The sequence below is a fragment of the Budorcas taxicolor genome, chromosome 16, assembly GCF_023091745.1.
Source record: "Budorcas taxicolor isolate Tak-1 chromosome 16, Takin1.1, whole genome shotgun sequence".
Taxonomy (NCBI): Eukaryota; Metazoa; Chordata; class Mammalia; order Artiodactyla; family Bovidae; genus Budorcas; species Budorcas taxicolor.
This window is the reverse complement of record NC_068925.1, coordinates 33561221-33579585: the sequence shown is the minus strand read 5'-3', so window position 1 is coordinate 33579585 and position 18365 is coordinate 33561221. Positions and strand designations below refer to the sequence as shown.

Below are 18365 nucleotides of genomic sequence, written 5' to 3'. Positions count from 1 at the left end.
CTTAACTAATTACATCTATAATGACTCTGTTTCCAAATATAGTCATGTTCTGAAGCAGCATTTGGAGTTAGAAGTTCAACATAACTTTTTTGAGGGAACACAATTCAATGAAACTGAATTCTATAACAGGTGTTGTAGAGTTAATCCCATCTGTTTTCAAGTCTATAAAAATGTCATTTAACGTTTCCAAACCTCAGTTTTCTAATCTAAAATATATTAATAGGACTGTCACATTGACTAGATAAGGGATTGTATATAAAATGCTTAGAATAATACTTAGCAAGTGGTAAGCCTTTAACTAATAGTAGTTATTCTTGGGCTTCCCTGGTGGTTCAGGGGTAAAGAATCCACCGGCCGATGCAGGAGACACGGGTTCTATCCCTAATCAGGAAGGATCCCACATGCCTCGGAGCAACTAAGCCTGTATGCACAACTATTGCACCTGTTCTCTAGAGCTTGGGAGCCGTAATTACTGAAACCTGCATGCCTTAGAACCCGTGCTCCACAACAAGACGATCCACATCATGAGAAACCCACACACCACAACTAGAGTAGCTCCTGCTCTCCACAGCTAAAGAAAAGTCAGCACAGCAACGAGGACCCAGCACAGCCAAAAATAAATAAATTTGTTAATCCAATGGCCAATTTCCAGTCATCTTTTGTGATCTGGCAGCAGCATTTGAAACAATTCAACATGGCCTTTTTCCTGAAACACCTTTTCCCAAAGACTTTTGAGGGTATTTTTGATTTTCCTCCTACTTCACCAGCCTCAGCCTCTTTTCCATTCTCATCTTCTTAATTCCTAAATGGAGAAGTCTGAACTCTGTTGACACTGATTCTTTGCCCTCCAGCCGTGATCCCTAGCCTGAACTCCAAACTGCTATTTCTTACCACCTCTTGATGCTTTCACTCAGATGACTAGTGGGCATCTCAGACTAACATATCCAAAACTGAATCCTTGAGTCCCTCACCCACACTGCAGCCTGCTTCTTCCCTTGTCATCCCCTATCAAGTAAACAGCTCTTCTTTTCTTCCAACCACAAACCTTGACCTCATCCTTGAATTCTCCCCTTTTACATCTCATAGCAAGCCATTATCAAATCCTGCTGGCTATGTGTAAAAAGTATATCTAAAACCTAACCTTTTTGCACCATTCCCACTCCAGTCCAAGACCCTATCCTCTCTAGCCCATAAGTATAAGAGTTTTTTAAGTGGTCTCTCATCTTTTATCCATGTGTCCCCATCATCAACCAGGTTCGGGTACACCTAGCAGCCAGAGTGAGCCTTTGAAAATATATGCAAAATCATATTCCTCTGCTTAAAAGCCTCACTTGGCTTCTTATATCACTCAGAATACAATGTAAAACCTTAGCATAACCTGAAACACAGTATGAGACCTGGCCCTAGACTCTGATGTGGTCTGTATCACTTGACTCTTTGTCCACTGTTACCTAACCAGACTGGCCTCTTTGCTATTTCTTGGATATCTACTGCCAAGAATATTCTTCACTTTGATATCGACATAACTCTTCTACTTAATTCAGGCTAAAGTCCAAGTATTTTTTTATGTGTAACTTCTCTGATAATGTCATAATATGAAAGGACTTTCCAATTGTTAGAAATATTGTCATATATTTTCTGTTAATAATTTAACTTTGGGAGTTCCCTGGTGATCCAGTGGTTAAGAATCTGCCTTACAATGCAGGGACACGGGTTCGATCCCTGGTTGGGAAACTGAGATCCCACATGCACCACAACTAGAGGGTCCATGCACTGCAAATGGAGAGTCCGTGCACCACAACAGAAGATCCTCTGTGATTCAATGAAAATCCCATGTGCAACTGAGACCCAAGGCAGTCAAATGAATCCTAAAATAAAATTTTTTAATATTTTTAAAAATAGTTTAACATTATAATTCTTATGTTTCAATCTTTAATTCATCTATAGTACTTGGTATAAGTTAGAAACCTAATTTTATTTATTTTTCCTCTGAAACCTGGTATTGCCTTCAGATCAGTCTTCTGTTAAGCAAAGCTTGCCCCACAGATCTGAAATGCCAATTTTAGCATGTATTTATTCCTCATGTTAAGCGAGTTCAGCTTTAGGCTATTCCCTCCCACTCTTCTGTCTTCACAAGATCTATATTGTTTTGATCACTGCAGCTTTAATCACCTAACACACTAAGTGTGTGTGTTTAGTCATCAAGTGTGTGTGTCCATCTCTTTGTGACACTATGAACTGTAGCCTACCAGGCTCCTCTGTTTATGAGATTCCTCAAGCAAGAATACTGGAGTGGGTTGCCATTTCCTTCTCCAGGGGACCTTCCCTACCCAGGGGTTGAATTAACATCCTTTGCATTGGCAGATGGATTCTTAACCACTAAGTCACCAGGAATGCCCCTAACACACTGTATAATTTACTTATTTTATGTTTATTGGTTGCCTTCCCTAAAGGAATGTAAGCTACAAAGGAAAAAAATCTTTTATTTTCTTACTAATGTGTCCTCCCAACTATCTAGAGTGGTGTGTAGCTATAGTTGAGCGTTCAGTAAATATGTAATGAATAGATGATTGCATATTTGCCATATATTCCCAATCAGGAATGTTATATGTCTTCATTATTTTTATTTTCTTTAATTGGTCTATTAAATTCTTTCTTCTTCAGTCAGTTTTAGATGTTTGTTGGCAAAGACTTCACATTTTAATGTTCAAGTTTGTTACATATCTGTATTTGTATTCTCTTGTTCATATATAATATTGTTTATGTCCCTACTTGCTAGTTTGCAAGATATTTATTATTTTTAGAGGTTTCTTGGGTTTTGTTTTCCTTTCCTTTGAAAAGAACTGCTTTATTTATCAACTCTACATCCTTTTTTATTTAATTCCTTTATTTCTGCTTTTATCATTAATGATTCTTTTATATACAGTTATATAAAAATTATGCACTTTTATATACAGTGTTCTTATTCTCATTATTTTAAAAAATAATTTCTAATTTTCATCTTAACTTCATGTTTAATCCAAAATTCACTTAATAGTGTTTTAATGAGCAGTGTGATAGGAAAATAGGAGTATGTTGACACTTACTATAATATTCTGATCCTAAAAAACAGCATTTCTGATTTGAGTTTGATTAGAATATAGTTTATGGCATTTTGTGAAAATGTTATTTAATTATTTAGATTCCAAACGTAAGGTGCAAAAGCACAAAACACTCTGAATCTCCCTAACTCTTTTATTCACCTTTCTCCTTTCAACTAGTCCTTTCTAAGTATTGTTTTTGAAAATTAAAGAAAGTATAATCCTGGGAGCTGTACACAGAGTGTCGTATCTGAAAAGAAAGCTATGAAACCAACTAGTCCATCTGTTCATTTTATAGATATGGTTATAGGATCAAAGAGGTTAAGGAATGTACTCTTTATGAACATCTATAACTTAGTTATAATACTCTATTAAGGGGAGAAAGTTGATTATCATTTATAGAGCGAACCTGAAAAGGTGCTAGCTCTTTCACTACCACCTTTTCTTCATCCCAACTGCATTAGCCTACTATTGCTGCTGGGCTTCCTACGGTGGCTCAGTGGTAAAAAGAACCTGCCTGCCAGTGCAGGAGATGCTGGAGACACAGGTTCGCTCCCTGGGCCAGGAAGATCCCCTGAAGGAGGACATGACAACCCACTTCAGTATTCTTGCCTGGAAAACTCCGTGGACAGAGGAGCCTGGCAAGCTAAAGTCCATGGGGTCACAAAGAGGTGGACACAACTGAGCGACTGAGCATGCACACACTATGGCTGCCATAAAAAATATCACAGACCAGGTGGCTTAAAGAATAGAAACTTATTTTTTCACAATTCTGGAGGCTAGAAGTTCAAGATCGAGATGTCATCAAGGTTGGTTTCTGACCGGCTTAGAGACAGTGCCCACCTTCTCACTGTGCCCTCACATAGCCTTTTTTCTTTGTGCCAGCAGAGAGAGAAAGAGATCTCTGGTGTATCTTCCTCCCCTGATAAAGACATCAGTCATATTGGATTAGGGCCCCATCCTTCTGACCTCATTTAACCTTAATTACCTCGTTAGAGCCTCTACATTCAAATACAGTCACAATGAGAGTTAGGGCTTCAACACAGGCATTTTGAGGGGACATAATTTGGTCCATATCACAGTACTTCTTAATAAATCCATTCCTGTCATACTCATCCTCATTATTATTTAATGCACTAATTCAAGCTCTTTCTTGTATGTTAATGTGATTATAAAAGTCATACAGTGAATGTAAGAAGAAAGGTATGCAGAAAAAACAAAATGCTCTGTGATGAAGTGGGAGAGCAGCTCTCAAACATCATGTAAAGTTATGCGTTTGTGTCTGCACACCTTGAGTTTCTCAAAGTATATAAATATCATTATGAAAGAAATTATTTTGGTTAATAGTGCACTTAAGTAGGGGCTTCCCTGGTGGCTCAGGTGGTAAAGAATCTACCTGCAATGTGGGAGACCCAGGTTCGATCCCTGGGCTGTGAAGATCCCCTGGAGAAGGGAATGGCTACCCATTCCAACATTCTTGCCTGGAGAATCCCTTGGACAGAGTAGCCTGGCCGGCTACAGTCCATGTCAGCATGGATTTATGTTAACTTAGAGTAACAAAAACTTTTCTCTTTTTTTTTTTCCAGATTATTATGGAAATATTGTGGTGAAAATGGAAAACAATGTAATGTTTTATTTCAAGATTAAAATCAAAGATGCAATAAAGCTACATCTATGGACAAATAGCACAGTAAAATCATTCATTTCTTTTAAACCATCTGGTCATATGTATCTCATATATGTTTTTGAAAATGGCAAAATATATGCAGAAGAATATCCCTTAAAACTGGAAGCACAAAGTATAACTTTCAAGACAAAAGAAAAGTGCCCCTACGTGGCATTTCATAATGATATTTTTAATTTTTTTTACTTTTTGGACAAGGGACAAAACCTGTCCCTCTGGGCTCAAATAGTCTATTCAGAAAATATTGGTCTATATATTGTTGTGGAATCATATGGCCCCAAAATATTAGAAATAAAAGATCAGGTTCAGTATGAAGTTACCTCAAGATATTACAGTAAAACCACGGTAAGTTAATATTTTGAAATTCTTTGATTTTAATAAATGCAAAATTATAATATTAACATTTTTAAATTTTAACATTTTTAACATTTTAAAAAAATTTCAAATTTAGCTTTGAAATATTGAGAAATATGTATGTTTTTAATGAGTAATGATATGATAACTCATTAACTTCTGAGTGACAGTTTTTACTTTCAATATCCAGGGCCTCTTTGCCACGTAAAAGCACATTCCTATAGAACTCTTTTACTGTCAATTATATTGTTCACTTCCCTTTTAAAAAAAATAGTATGTGACTGTTTTGTGGAGTTCTATCTGCTATCTATTGCACTGTAACACCACCATAAACATAACACCTTCGAACAACAAGTTCTGTGAGGAAACAATTTGGGTTATGAGTAGATGGGCAGGACAGCTAGTTTCATCTTGGGTTTACACATGATGCTGTAGTCATCTGGTGGTTTGCCTGGGACAGGATAATGTAAGATGGCTTCATCTGTATGTCAAATATTTGGTGCAAGCACTGGCATGTTAGTATAGGAGGCCTCAGGTGGAGCACTTGTCTCTGTCCCATGTGTCCTCTATCCTCCAGGCTGGACCTGGCTTCTTCACATGGCAGTCTGAGGACAGTGTTCCAAAATGGTGAAAATGGAAGCCGCAAGGACTTTCAAGTCCAACATTTGGCTACAGTTGTATTTGTCAAATCAATTCACAAGGTCTGCTCAGATGGGTGCCCCTCCAAATGCCCATACAGGCAAGGGGCTGGTGGGTGGAAAAGGGCCTTGCAATGGGGGCTCTGCCCTTTGCGCACCACTCAACAATGGCACTTGCTCCTATGGTGACCCAGGCTTCTTCCCTCAAACTTTCCAGTTTGTGGAGCTCCTTACTCCAGGAGATGTTGCTTCACAGCCAACAGCTGTCCCCTCCCTGGGTCTGCTCTCCAAACCCCACTTTCCAGCACCCAGCCCTGCTCTGTACCAGGAGACACACAACTCAGGCTGGGGTGTGCAGGGGGGCAGCATGGACCATGAGCACAGTTCTTACTTTGTTCTGCCTTCCACAGACCAGTTGTTGTGTTCCCCTCTGATCATGAAAGGTCCCTTTCTGTCCCAGTGGGTTTCCCTACTGGGAGGGTGCTTCTTTGAGTTGCAGGACCCTCTCCTCAGCCTCAGCTCCCCTCCAGGGGTGCTGGTCCCTTCCCATTTCCTCTTTTCTTTCTTTTCTTTCTTTTGTCCTACCCAGTTGCATGGGAACCTTTCTTGTCCTTTTAGGTGTCCAAGATCTTCCACTAGTGTTCAGCAGGTGCTTTGTGAGAACTGTTCCATTGTAGATGTATTCTTGATGTGCTTGTGAGGAGACGTGAATTCTGCCTTCCCCTAGTCTGCCATCTTGACTCCTCCTCCCGTTGGGTTAAATTTATTCCTGTGTCCTTTATTCTTTCCGGTGCAACTGTGAATGGAATCGTTTTCTTTTTTGAAGACTTATTTTTCAGTTTCATTTCACTTCTTTGGCTGTGGTGAGTCTTCACAGCTGCATGTGGGCATTCTCCAGTTGTGAGGAGTGGGGGTTACTCTGGTCCTCTCTGGTTGCTGTGAGTGGGCTCCTCGTTGCCGTGGCTTCTCTTGTTGCAGAGCACAGGCTCTAGCAAGTGGGCTTCAGTAGTTGCAGTGCATGGGCTCAGTAGTTGTGGCTCGTAGGCTCTAGAATGCAAGTTCAGTAGTTGTGGCTCATGGGCTTTAGTTGTTCCATAGCATGTGGGATCTTCCTGGACCAGGGATCAGACTTGTGTCCGTGGCACTGCAAGTTCGATTCTTACCCACCGAACCACCAGGGAAGCCCTGGAATTATTTTCTTGATTTGTCTTTCTGACAGACCCTTATTAGTGTATAAAAATGCACCAGATTTTTATATATTGATCATGAATTCTGTACCTATATTGATTTGTCTTTTTGGTGAAGTCTTTAGGACTTCTTTACATATTGATATAATATCAAGTCATCTTCAAGTAGTGACAGTTTTATTTTTTCCTCTTTAATTTGGATGCCTTTTATTTGTTTGCTTGCCTAATTACTCTAGCTAGAACTTGAATAAAAGTGGTGAGTCTTGGTCCAATCTTAGAGGAAAAGCTTTCAGCTTTTTGCCATTGAGTATGATGTTAGCTATGGGGTTATCGTGTGTCGGTTTTATAACGTTGAGGTTTGTTCCTCTATAAACACTTTGTTGAGAGTTTTTTTTTTATCATAAATGGGTGGTGAATATTGTCAAATGCTTTTTCTGCATCTATTGAGATAATCATATGATTTGTATCCTTCATTTTCTTAATGTGCTGTATCACATTGACTGATTTGTACATGTTGAACCATCTGTGCATTCCTGGAGTAAATTCTACTTGATCATGATGTATAATCCTTTTAGTGTATTGATGAATTTATTTTCCTAAATTTTGGTGAGAATTTTTGCATCTTTGTTCATCAGGAATATTGACCCATGATATCCTTTTCTGGTGGTATATTTATCTGGCTTTGGTATCAGAGTAATCCTGGCATTGTAAAATTAGTTCTGAAATGTTTCCTTCTCTATATTTGCGGAAGATTTTGAAAAGGATTGGAATTGATTCTTCTATAAATATTGGTAGAATTTACTAGTGAAGCCATTTTGGTCATGGAGTTTTTTGGGAGGTTTTTGGTTACTGATTCAATCTTCTCACTAGTAATTTGTCTATTTGGATTTTCTACTTCTTAGTGATTCAGTCTTGTAGGTTACAGGTTTCTAGGAATTTATGCATTTCTTCTAGGTTTCCCAATTTGTTGGCATATAATTGTTCATAGTAATCTGTTATGATCTTTTTTATGTCTATAGTATCAGTTGTAATGTCTTCTCTTTCATATCTGTTTTTATGTGTTTGAGTTCTATCTCTTTTTTCTCAGTGAGTCTAACTAAAGGTTTGTCAATATTGTTTATACTTTTAAAAAAATCAACTCTTATTTTCATTGATCTTTTTTATTGTCATTTTGGTCTCCACTTATTTCTGCTCTGACCTTCATTATTTCTTTCCTTCTACTGACCTTAGGCTTGTTTAGGCTTTGTTTTTTCTTGTTTTTCTAATTCTTTGAGGTATTAAATTAGACTTTTTGCTAACAATTCTTATTTCTTGATGTAGGCCATTTATCACTATGAGCTATCCTCTTAGAACTGCTCTGGTGCATCTCATAAATTTTGATATGTTGATATATCAAACATATTCCATGATATGTTGGCTTTCCATTTTCATTTGTCTCAGAAATTTTTATTTCTCCTTTGACCCATTGTTTGTTCAGCAAAATCTGTGAATTTTCCAGTTTTCTTCTTATAATTGATTTCTAGCTTCATATCATATAGTCAGAAAAGATTCTGGATATGATTTAAATCTTCTTAAATTTATTAGGACTTGTTTTGTGGCCTAATATATAATCTATCCTGGAGAATATTCCATATGCTTTGGAGAAGAATTCTTTTGCTTTTGGATGGAATGTTCTTGATATGTCTGTTAAGTCATTCTGGTATAAGATGTTGTTTAAGGCCAATGTTTCCTTGTTGGTTTTCCATCTGGATGATCTATCTATTGATTCAGGTTGGGAACTGAAGTTACCTGCTATTATTGTATTGCTATTTCTCATTTTAGCTCTGTTTATATTTGCTCTATATATTTAGGTGCTCCTATGTTAGGTGCATAAGTATTATATCATTTTGGATTGATCTTTTGTCATTATATAATGACCTCCTTTGTCTATATTATAGTCTTTCTTTTAAAGTATGTTTTGTCTGATTATTATGGCTATCCCATTTTTCTTTTGATTTCCATTTGCATAAAATATCTTTTTCTGTCTCTTCAATTTCAGTCTGTGTGTATTTTTACATCTGAAGTGAGTCTCTTATAAGCAGAATACAGAGTTTTTTTTAATTCTAAGTTGCTTCGGTCATGTCCGATTCTTTGCATCCCTGTGGACCATAGTCCTCCAGGTTCCTCTGTCCATGGGATTCTTCAGGCAAGAATACTGGAGCGGGTTGCAACACCCTCCTCCAGAGGACCTTCCCCACCTCGGGGGCAAACCCATGTCTCTTATGTCTCCTGCAGTGGCAGGCGGGTACTTTACCACATGCCACCTGGGAAGCCCTCTGCATACACATGGGTTGTTTCACCCATTTAGCCATTCTATATCTTTTAATTAGTTATTGATACATATGTACTGCCATTTTGTTAACTGTTCCTAACTTTTTTGTAGTTCTTCTGTGTTCCTTTTATCTTTTCTGATCTCTTCCTTTCTGGTTTAACAACTTTTTTAGTGGTTTGCTTTAATTCATGTCTCTTTATCTTTTGTGTATCTCATTTAAGTTTTTGCTTTGTGGTTACTATGTGGCTTACATACAAAAACTTATATTTATAATAGTCTTTTTTAAGTTGATAACAACTTACATTTCATCGTAGTCTAAAGCTCTACATTTTTACACCCCTTCCTGCGTTTTACATTTTGATGTCACAAGTTACATCTTTTTCTCTTGTGTATCTATGAACAATTATAGCTATTTTTACTAATTTTGTCTTTAACTTTCATATAGCTTTATACCTGATTAACTACCACATTCATATATTAGACTGTTCTGAATTTTACTATATATTTACCTTTGCCAGTTGGGTTTATACTTTCATATTTCCTGTTACTAATAGCACCCTTTCATTTCAACTTAAGAAGTCTCTTTAATATTTCTTTTAAGTAAAGTTTAGTGATGATGAACTCCTTTTGATTTTGCTTGTCTGAAAAACGATATCTCCTTCAGTTCTGAAAAGCAGTTTTTTACTTTAAGCATTTTGAATATGTCATACCACTCTCTTCCATCCTGCAAAGTTATTACTGAAAAATCTACTGGTAGTCTTATGGGGGTTCCCTTGTACACAACAAGATGCTTTTTAAACTTTCTCCTTGTCTTTAACTTTTGATATTTGATTATGATGTGTCTTGGTATGGTCTTTTGGAATTTATCTTATTTGGAATTCTCTGAACTTTTTGGATCTGGATGTCTGTTTCCTCTCCCAAGTTAAGAAAGTTTTTTTCAGTCATTATTTCTTCAAACAGTTTTTAAGCCTCTTTCTCCCTCGCTTCTCCTTCTGGGACCCCTGTAATGCAAATGTTGGTCCCCCTAATGTTCCATAAGTTCTTGAAGCTGTCTTCACTTTGCTTTTTCCTGCTCTGATTTGGTGAATTCTACTGCCATCTTTGAGTTCACTCATCCTTTCTTCCACTTCATCTGTTCTGCTGTTGAACTCTCCTATTGTATGTGTCAGTTTAGTTAACGTATTCTTCAGCTCTGTGACTTCTGTTTGACACATTCTTATATTTTCAGTCTCTGTTGAAATTCTCACTTTGTTCATCCATTCTTCTTCTGAGCTCAGTGGCCACTACTATAACTGTTATTTTGAACTCTATCAGATAAATTACTTACTACTATTTTACTAAGGCTTTTTTTATGTGATGTTATCTTTTTCTTTCATTTAGAAATATTTCTGCTTCTTCATTTTCCTATACTCTCTGTGTTAGTTTCTAAGCAGTAAATAAAACAGCTGCTTCTTCCTGTCTAGAAGGAGGTGAAACTTACTATTCAACTCTGCTCGAGCTCTTGGTTGCCTCTCAAGCATTTGTGATTGTCCAAGCCACTTACTTTATTCTTAGTGGCTCTCAGTATTTTAGGGTGTGCTAAGACCTGTCAGTCTTTCAAGGGGGTTGGGAAGAGTATCTCAGTACCCAAATGTAAGTTGATTCGAAGCCAGACACTCAGGGGACAGATTTTAAGCTGTGCAAATATACTGCTTTCAGGGAGCTGGCATTTCCATCTGCTACTTAAGTGCTGAGTCTCGGGCTGATAGCCAGTTGACAAATGTTTCTTTGTTTGCTGCCATGCCATCAAACCTGTAAGAACAAGCTCTGCTGGCCAACGGAGCCAGACTATTGAGGGATGTGTTCTCTGTTCTCTGAGTGGCCAGCGCAAAAGCTGTGTTAATAGCTACTGCACCAGATGTGTTAATAGCTACTTTCTCTGAGATACTGACAACCTGGAGTGGGGCAAAAGGAGAGTGCAATACTGGTGCACCTGTCAGTCTCACCATTCTCGGGAGAGAATTGTAGTCAGTACCTAGATGTTTAATTAGAAGCCTGCCCCATAAGCCACATCTGTGGAAATAAGCTAATAAGCCTCTTTCACAGAAGGACTTGGGATGCATTTTAGTCTACTGTCTCTGCGCTGTTCCCTGGAACAGTCAGTTAAGAACTGTAATGTTTTCGCATACTGTGAAATAATAGAATCCCTTTCCCATTTAGCAAAGAACTTAATACCATGTTCAAGGCCAAGGACACAGTGAAATCAATCCCAGGATTCCCATCTTTGTGGGTTGGTTTCTTAACACTACTCCTGTATCCGTAAGCCTCTAGCCGGGAAAACAGAAACAAACCAATTGTCTTAGTAAAGGTGATTTAATATAAAGAATTAGTAGAACTGGATGTATGAGAGAAATGAAAAGAAAAAAAGGAACTGAGATTTTACTGAGCTAGTAACTACAAAAAGTGAGTTGCCACACCAGGTTAGCAGTACCTCTCTTTCAAGGTGTGGGTTCGAGGTCTGTGGAACCCCTAACCTAACTTACTAGTTTGTAACAACCCAAATTTCTTCCCTCTGTTCCCTCCATTCCAGTCCTAGAGGTGAATAGCCATTTCTTGTAGTTACTAGCTTTTAAGATTTTATTCTCTGCTTTCTGCACTTTTACCATGATGTGTCTAAATGTATGTTTCTTTATTTTTATCTAGTTGGGATTTACTGGGCCTCTTGAATCTCTCAGTCATTGTCTTCAGCAGGTATTTTGTCAAACACTATCTGTGCCTCTTTATCTTTTCTTTTTCTGATTAAAAATAGGTTAAATTTTCTCAGTCTATCCCTTATGAATTTTTAACTGTCTTCTTTATTTTCATTCATTTCTGTCTCTGGCATACATTCTTATAATTTTTCTGATCTATCTTCCACCTCACTATTCCCCTTCTTGTCATGTCTAACCTGATGTCAAAATTATGTACTATGTGTTTGATTGTTGTATTTTTAATTTTTAGAAGTTTTAGTTGTTCTTTTTTAAAGCACACTTACAAATTTTATAGTTTCTTTCATACTGTAGATATTTTCCAGCTCTGGTCATTAATTTCCATAAAACTAGCAAACATATCTTTTATAATCTGCATCTATTAGTTTCATATCTGAAGTATGAGCATGTGTATTTCATCTGTTTCTTCTCTCCATCATTGTTTATTCTGGTTATTACTCACACATGCCTTATTTTGGGGCGGGGGTTAGTTATTGTTGACTGTGTGCTATTGATTATACTTGAAAAAGTATTTGTAAGAATTCTCTGAAGTCTAGGAAGAATAATGCTTCAGTCTTGAGATGATCTGTGTTTGCCAGTGTCAGATATCTAAGGTACCGCTGCTCTGAGACTTCTTCAAGTCCCCTGGATCATCAAGAAAACAATCCTAGGATATAAAGCCATGCAACTACCTGCTCATAGCCACAAATTGTTAGGACAGTTGTTTTTTCTTGCTTTTTCTGATCACTCAGTGACTGAAGTCACTGGATGGTTAAAGAGAAGGCAAATTTAATCTTTATTTACCCTTACCCAGAAAACATAGTCTTCTGATAACACAGGTTAATACAGAGAGAGTATCCAGTTTGATTCTCTATCTTGAATTATCCCTGTTCTAAGTTGATAAATACTTTTAGGAGAAAGTAGATTATGGGCTCTGGTGTTCTGCTTTACTCCTAGACTCTTAAGTCCCTCTGTTCAAGTATGTGGACTGACAATTCCTTACTTTTTTGTCAGTTACTTGATGCTTTTATGATAACTTTTTAAAAGGCCGATGATTTTACGGTTTTTGATTTGTCTCTTTTTAGGGGAATTTGTCCATATAACCTAGCCCACCACTAGTAGAAATGAAAGTTCCCTAATTATTCTTTAATCATTTATAATGAAGTCATTTTTAAATAGATGATCACATTCACAAAGTGTATTTTTAAGTAGTACCATGGTGTGTATATTTTCAGTGTTTATAATTCAAAATAACATACATATATGTTGGTTGAGTTACAGACCCAACTTAAAGCATCATTTAAATGACAACTAGTAAGTAAAGTTTGGAGAATATGCTTCCATTTCACAAAAGATAACATTAAACTTTTTAAATCTAATTATGTCCAAGAAAATTCTTGTAAAATAATTTTTATGATTATATATGAAGAAAAAGGTGGCAGACAGAGAATACAGGTGCAAATTTGACAATTAGTTCCTATCTTTGAACATGAAACTAGATTTTTTTTTTCTTTTTTTGCTCTGTATTTTTTAAAGTTTTTATTGGAGTACATCCAATTAACAATGTTGTGATAGTTTCAGATAGACAGCAAAGGGACTCAGTCATACATATACATGCATCCATTCCACCCCAAACTCCCCTCCCATCCAGGCTGTCACATAACACTGAGCAGAGTTCCCCGTGCTATATACAGTAGGACCCTGTTGGTTATTCATTTTATATATAGCAGTGTGTACATGTACATCCCAAACTCCCTAATAATCCATTTTCCCCATTCTTCCCCTCTGGCAACCATAAGTTCATTCTCTAAGTCTGTGAGTCTCTTTCTGTTTTGTAAGTTCATTTCTATCATTTCATTTTAGATTCTGCATATAAGGGATGTCCTATGATATTTTTCCTCCTCTGTCAGATTTACGTCACTAAGCATGACACTCTCTAGGTCCATCCATGTTGCTGCAAATGGCATTATTTTATTCTTCTCAATGGCTGAGTAATATTCTATTGCATGTATGTACCCCATCTTCTTTATCTATTCCTCTGTTGATGGGAATTTAAGTTGCTTCCATGTCTTGACTATTGTAAAAAGTGCTGCAATGAACATTAGAATGCATGTATTCTTTCAGACGATGTTTTTCTCCAGGTATATGCCCAGGAGTAGGATTGCAGGGTCATCTGGTAGCTCTATTTTTAATTTTTTTAAGGAACCTTCACACTGTTCTCCATAGTGGCTATACCAATTTACATTCCTACCAACAATGAGGGTTCTCTTCTCTCTACACCTTCTCCAGCATTTATTGTGGATTTTTTGATGATAGCCATTTTGACTGGTGTGAGGCAATATCTCGTTGAAGTGAAGCTAGATTTATTTTTAGTGTGATTACTTTCATAGCCTCAATGTTATCATAAAAAATTGCATATTTCATGTCATTCAACTTAGTATCCAGCATACAAGTAAATAAACTTTGTTTAAGAAATAAGGTTTTTCACTAAGGTTTTTTAAATATTTATTTGGCTGCACAAGGTCTTAGTTGCAGCATGTGGGATCTACTAGTTGCAGGGATCAAACCCAGGCCCCCTGCATTAGGAGTGCGAAGTCTTAGCCACTGGACCACCAGAGAAGTCCCTCACTAAGACTATATTACAGACACAAAGTCTGTTATCACAACAGATCAACCAGAAGCAAACTGACCTCTCTGAGGAGATCAGTATATATATGACAAAGAACTATCAGAACGTAATTTAAGGATGTAGAAATTATAGCTTCCATACTTCAAAAATGTGAAATTTATAATTTTCTGCCTTTGTTATCATATATGTTCTGTAAATGGCTTTACCCTGAGATGATAGCAACCATGTAAGATACTGAAAACTGAGATGAAACATGGTTCAGAGGGGAGAAAATACGCAAAAGGCAAATGGACATTTTTAAAACTTACTCAAAAATAACAGAGGAAAGATCAAGCAAATAACTCCCCATAGTCTCAAAAACTATAGAGCATATGATATCTGTAATCATTTAAAAACCTCAAAGAAGAATTTAGAAGGTCCCAGAGACAGGTTATTAGAAAACAGAAGAAATTGAAAGCTTGCTATGCTGATATAAATGAAAAATAAAAATAAGAACATTCCAACAACAAAAGTTAAATGAGGAGAGAAAAACCACGTAAATAAAGGAGCTATGATAATATAAAAAGTAAAATAAGGTAATATAACAAGGAAAGTCAAATATCTACATAATTGGAGTTTCTGAGATAGACAACAAATTAGAAAAATGCTAAATATTATTTTTCTTACCTAGAGAAAGATTTAAATCTGTCTTGAAAGTATCGATTGTGCCCATTCCCAATTTTCCTGCTTTACATAAGCTTTTTTATATATATTTTCTTTTTCAGACATTGACATTTTCTCAGAATATAAATTATGAAACAGTAGATGATTATTTCAAGTTGCAGTAAGTATGACTTTTAAAAGAGTCTACTCAATATTAAATATGCTATTCAGGTTATTGATTTGCACATATTGTTTTATTTAAATGGCCTCATATCCTTTTAAATATCCAGATTTCAAACTCATTCGGTGATGAGTTCACCGATTCGATGATGCCATCCAACCATCTCAACCTCTGTAGCCCCCTTCATTTCCTGCCTTCAGTCTTTCCCAGCATCAGGGTCTTTTCCAGTTAGTCAGTTCTTTGCATCAGGTGGCCAAAGTATTGGAGCTTCAGCTTCAGATGATATACTGTATAGTGATTTAAAAAATACAAAAATGTGCTATTTGTATCTTCACTTATTTAGCATATTTTATATATATGAGAAATAGGAAAATACAATGAATACTGAAAGGAAAAGAACATTTGTTTGTGGTTAGTTTGTGTTTGTTTTATCCCAGTTTTTTCAATAAGTAAAAACCTTAGCAGGGGCAAGAAATGAATAATACTTTCAAAATTTTTTCCTGTAATTTTTGAGACCCCCCTATTTTGCCTGAGGAGAAATGATCCATGTGCTTTTCCTAATCTACAAAGGCATGATGTCTGGTCTGCCTTTTGCTTCCAGTCAGATCATATTGCGCAGCATAATGAGGTTCAGAAAACTAATTTCATAACTTAGTATCTATTTTTCCAAAGGCTAGAGAAGGAATCTGTAGAGGCTAGAGAAGGAATCTATGCAATGGCTTGTGGTTATTGTTGTTTAGCCACTCAGTCGTTTCTGATTCTTACAACCCCATGGACTGTAGCTCACCAGGCTCCTCTGTCTATGGGATTTCCCAGGCAAGAATACTGGAGATAGATCGTCATACCCAGGGATCGAACCTACGTCTCTTGAGTCTCCTGCATTGGCAGGCAGATTCTTTACCACTGAGCCACCAGGGAAGCTATGGCTGTGAAATACCATCAAGAAGCAGGCAACAATGTTAGCAGCAAAGTACCATCCTCAGGAGACTAAGGGTGTTAATGAAACAGAAGACCTGAAATTCTGATAGAAGTTCATTTTATTTCCCATTGTGCTGACCTATCCTGGCCAAAATATGGGATACCATTTCATGACTTTAGGATATGACCACAATGCACCTTAGCAGAAGCAGCAATCAGTCACCACCACCACTAGGCCTCTAGGATTCCTCAGTTCAGTTCAGTTCAGTCGCTCAGTCATGTCCGACTCTTTGCAATCCCATGAATTGCAGCATGCCAGGCCTCCCTGTCCATCGCCAACTCCCGGAGTTCACTCAGACTCGCATCCATCGAGTCAGTGATGCCATCCAGCCATCTCATCCTCTGTCGTCCCCTTCTCCTCCTGCCCCCAATCCCTCCCAGCATCAAAGTCTTTTCCAATGAGTCAACCCTTCGCATGAGGTGGCCAAAGTACTGGAGTTTCAACTTTAGCATCATTCCTTCCAAAGAAATCCCAGGGCTGATCTCCTTCAAAATGGACTGGTTGGATCTCCTTGCAGTCCAAGGGACTCTCAAGAGTCTTCTCCAACACCACAGTTCAGAAGCATCAATTCTTCGGCACTCAGCCTTCTTCACAGTCCAACTCTCACATCCATACATGACCACAGGAAAAACCATAGCCTTGACTAGACGGACCTTAGTCGGCAAAGTAATGTCTCTGCTTTTGAATATACTATCTAGGTTGGTCATAACTTTTCTTCCAAGGAGGAAGTGTCTTTTAATTTCATGGCTGCAGTCACCATCTGCAGTGATTTTGGAGCCCAAAAAAATGAAGTCTGACACTGTTTCCACTGTTTCTCCATCTATTTCCCATGGAGTGATAGGACTGGATGCCATGATCTTTGTTTTCTGAATGTTGAGCTTTAAGCCAACTTTTTCACTCTCCTCTTTCACTTTCATCAAGAAGCTTTTTAGTTCCTCTTCACTTTCTGCTGTAAGGGTGGTGTCATCTGAGTATCTGAGGTTATTGATATTTCTCCCAGCAATCTTGATTCCAGCTTGTGTTTCTTCCAGTCCAGCGTTTCTCATAATGTACTCTGCATATAAGTTGAATAAGCAGGGTGACAATATACAGCCTTGACGTACTCCTTTTCCTATTTGGAACCAGTCTGTTGTTCCATGTCCAGTTCTAACTGTTGCTTCCTGACCTGCATACAGATTTCTCAAGAGGCGGGTTAGGTGGTCTGGTGTTCCCATCTCTTGAAGAATTTTCCCCAGTTTATTGTGATCCACACAGTCAAAGGCTTTGGCATAGTCAATAAAGCAGAAATAGATGTTTTTCTGGAACTCTCTTGCTTTTTCCATGATCCAGCGGGTGTTGGCAATTTGATCTCTGGTTCCTCTGCCTTTTCTAAAACCAGCTTGAACATCAGGAAGTTCACAGTTCACATATTGCTGAAGCCTGGCTTGGAAAATTTTGAGCATTACTTTACTAGCATGTGAGATGAGTGCAGTTGTGTGGTAATTTGAGCATTCCTTGGCATTGCCTTTCTTTGGGATTGGAATGAAAACTGACCTTTTCCAGTCCTGTGGCCACTGCTAACTTTTCCAAATTTGCTGGCATATTGAGTGCAACACTTTCACAGCATCATCTTTCAGGATTTGAAACAGCTCCACTGCAATTCCATCACCTCCACTAGCTTTGTTCATAGTGATGCTTTCTAAGGCCCACTTGACTTCACATTCCAGGATGTCTGGCTCTAGATGAGTGGTAACACCGTCATGATTATCCGGGTCGTGAAGATCCTTTTTGTACAGTTCTTCTGTGTATTCTTGCCACCTCTTCTTAATATCTTCTGCTTCTGTTAGGTCCAGACCATTTCTGTCCTTTATCGAGCCCATCTTTGCATGAAATGTTCCCTTGGTATCTCTAATTTTCTTGAAGAGATCTCTGGTCTTTCCCATTCTGTTCTTTTCCTCTATTTCTTTGCATTGAT

The 18365-nt window shown here is 37.6% G+C and overlaps 1 protein-coding gene across 1 annotated transcript in view; it reads left to right on the top strand.

Annotated features, from left to right (window-relative positions):
• Positions 1 to 18365, top strand: part of CATSPERE (catsper channel auxiliary subunit epsilon) — a 145184-nt gene that overhangs the window by 79249 nt on the left and 47570 nt on the right. The window contains exons 11-12 of the mRNA XM_052653544.1: positions 4667 to 5109; positions 15374 to 15432. Of these exons, the coding sequence (XP_052509504.1) occupies positions 4667 to 5109; positions 15374 to 15432 (502 nt within the window). The remainder of the gene's footprint in view (positions 1 to 4666; positions 5110 to 15373; positions 15433 to 18365) is intronic.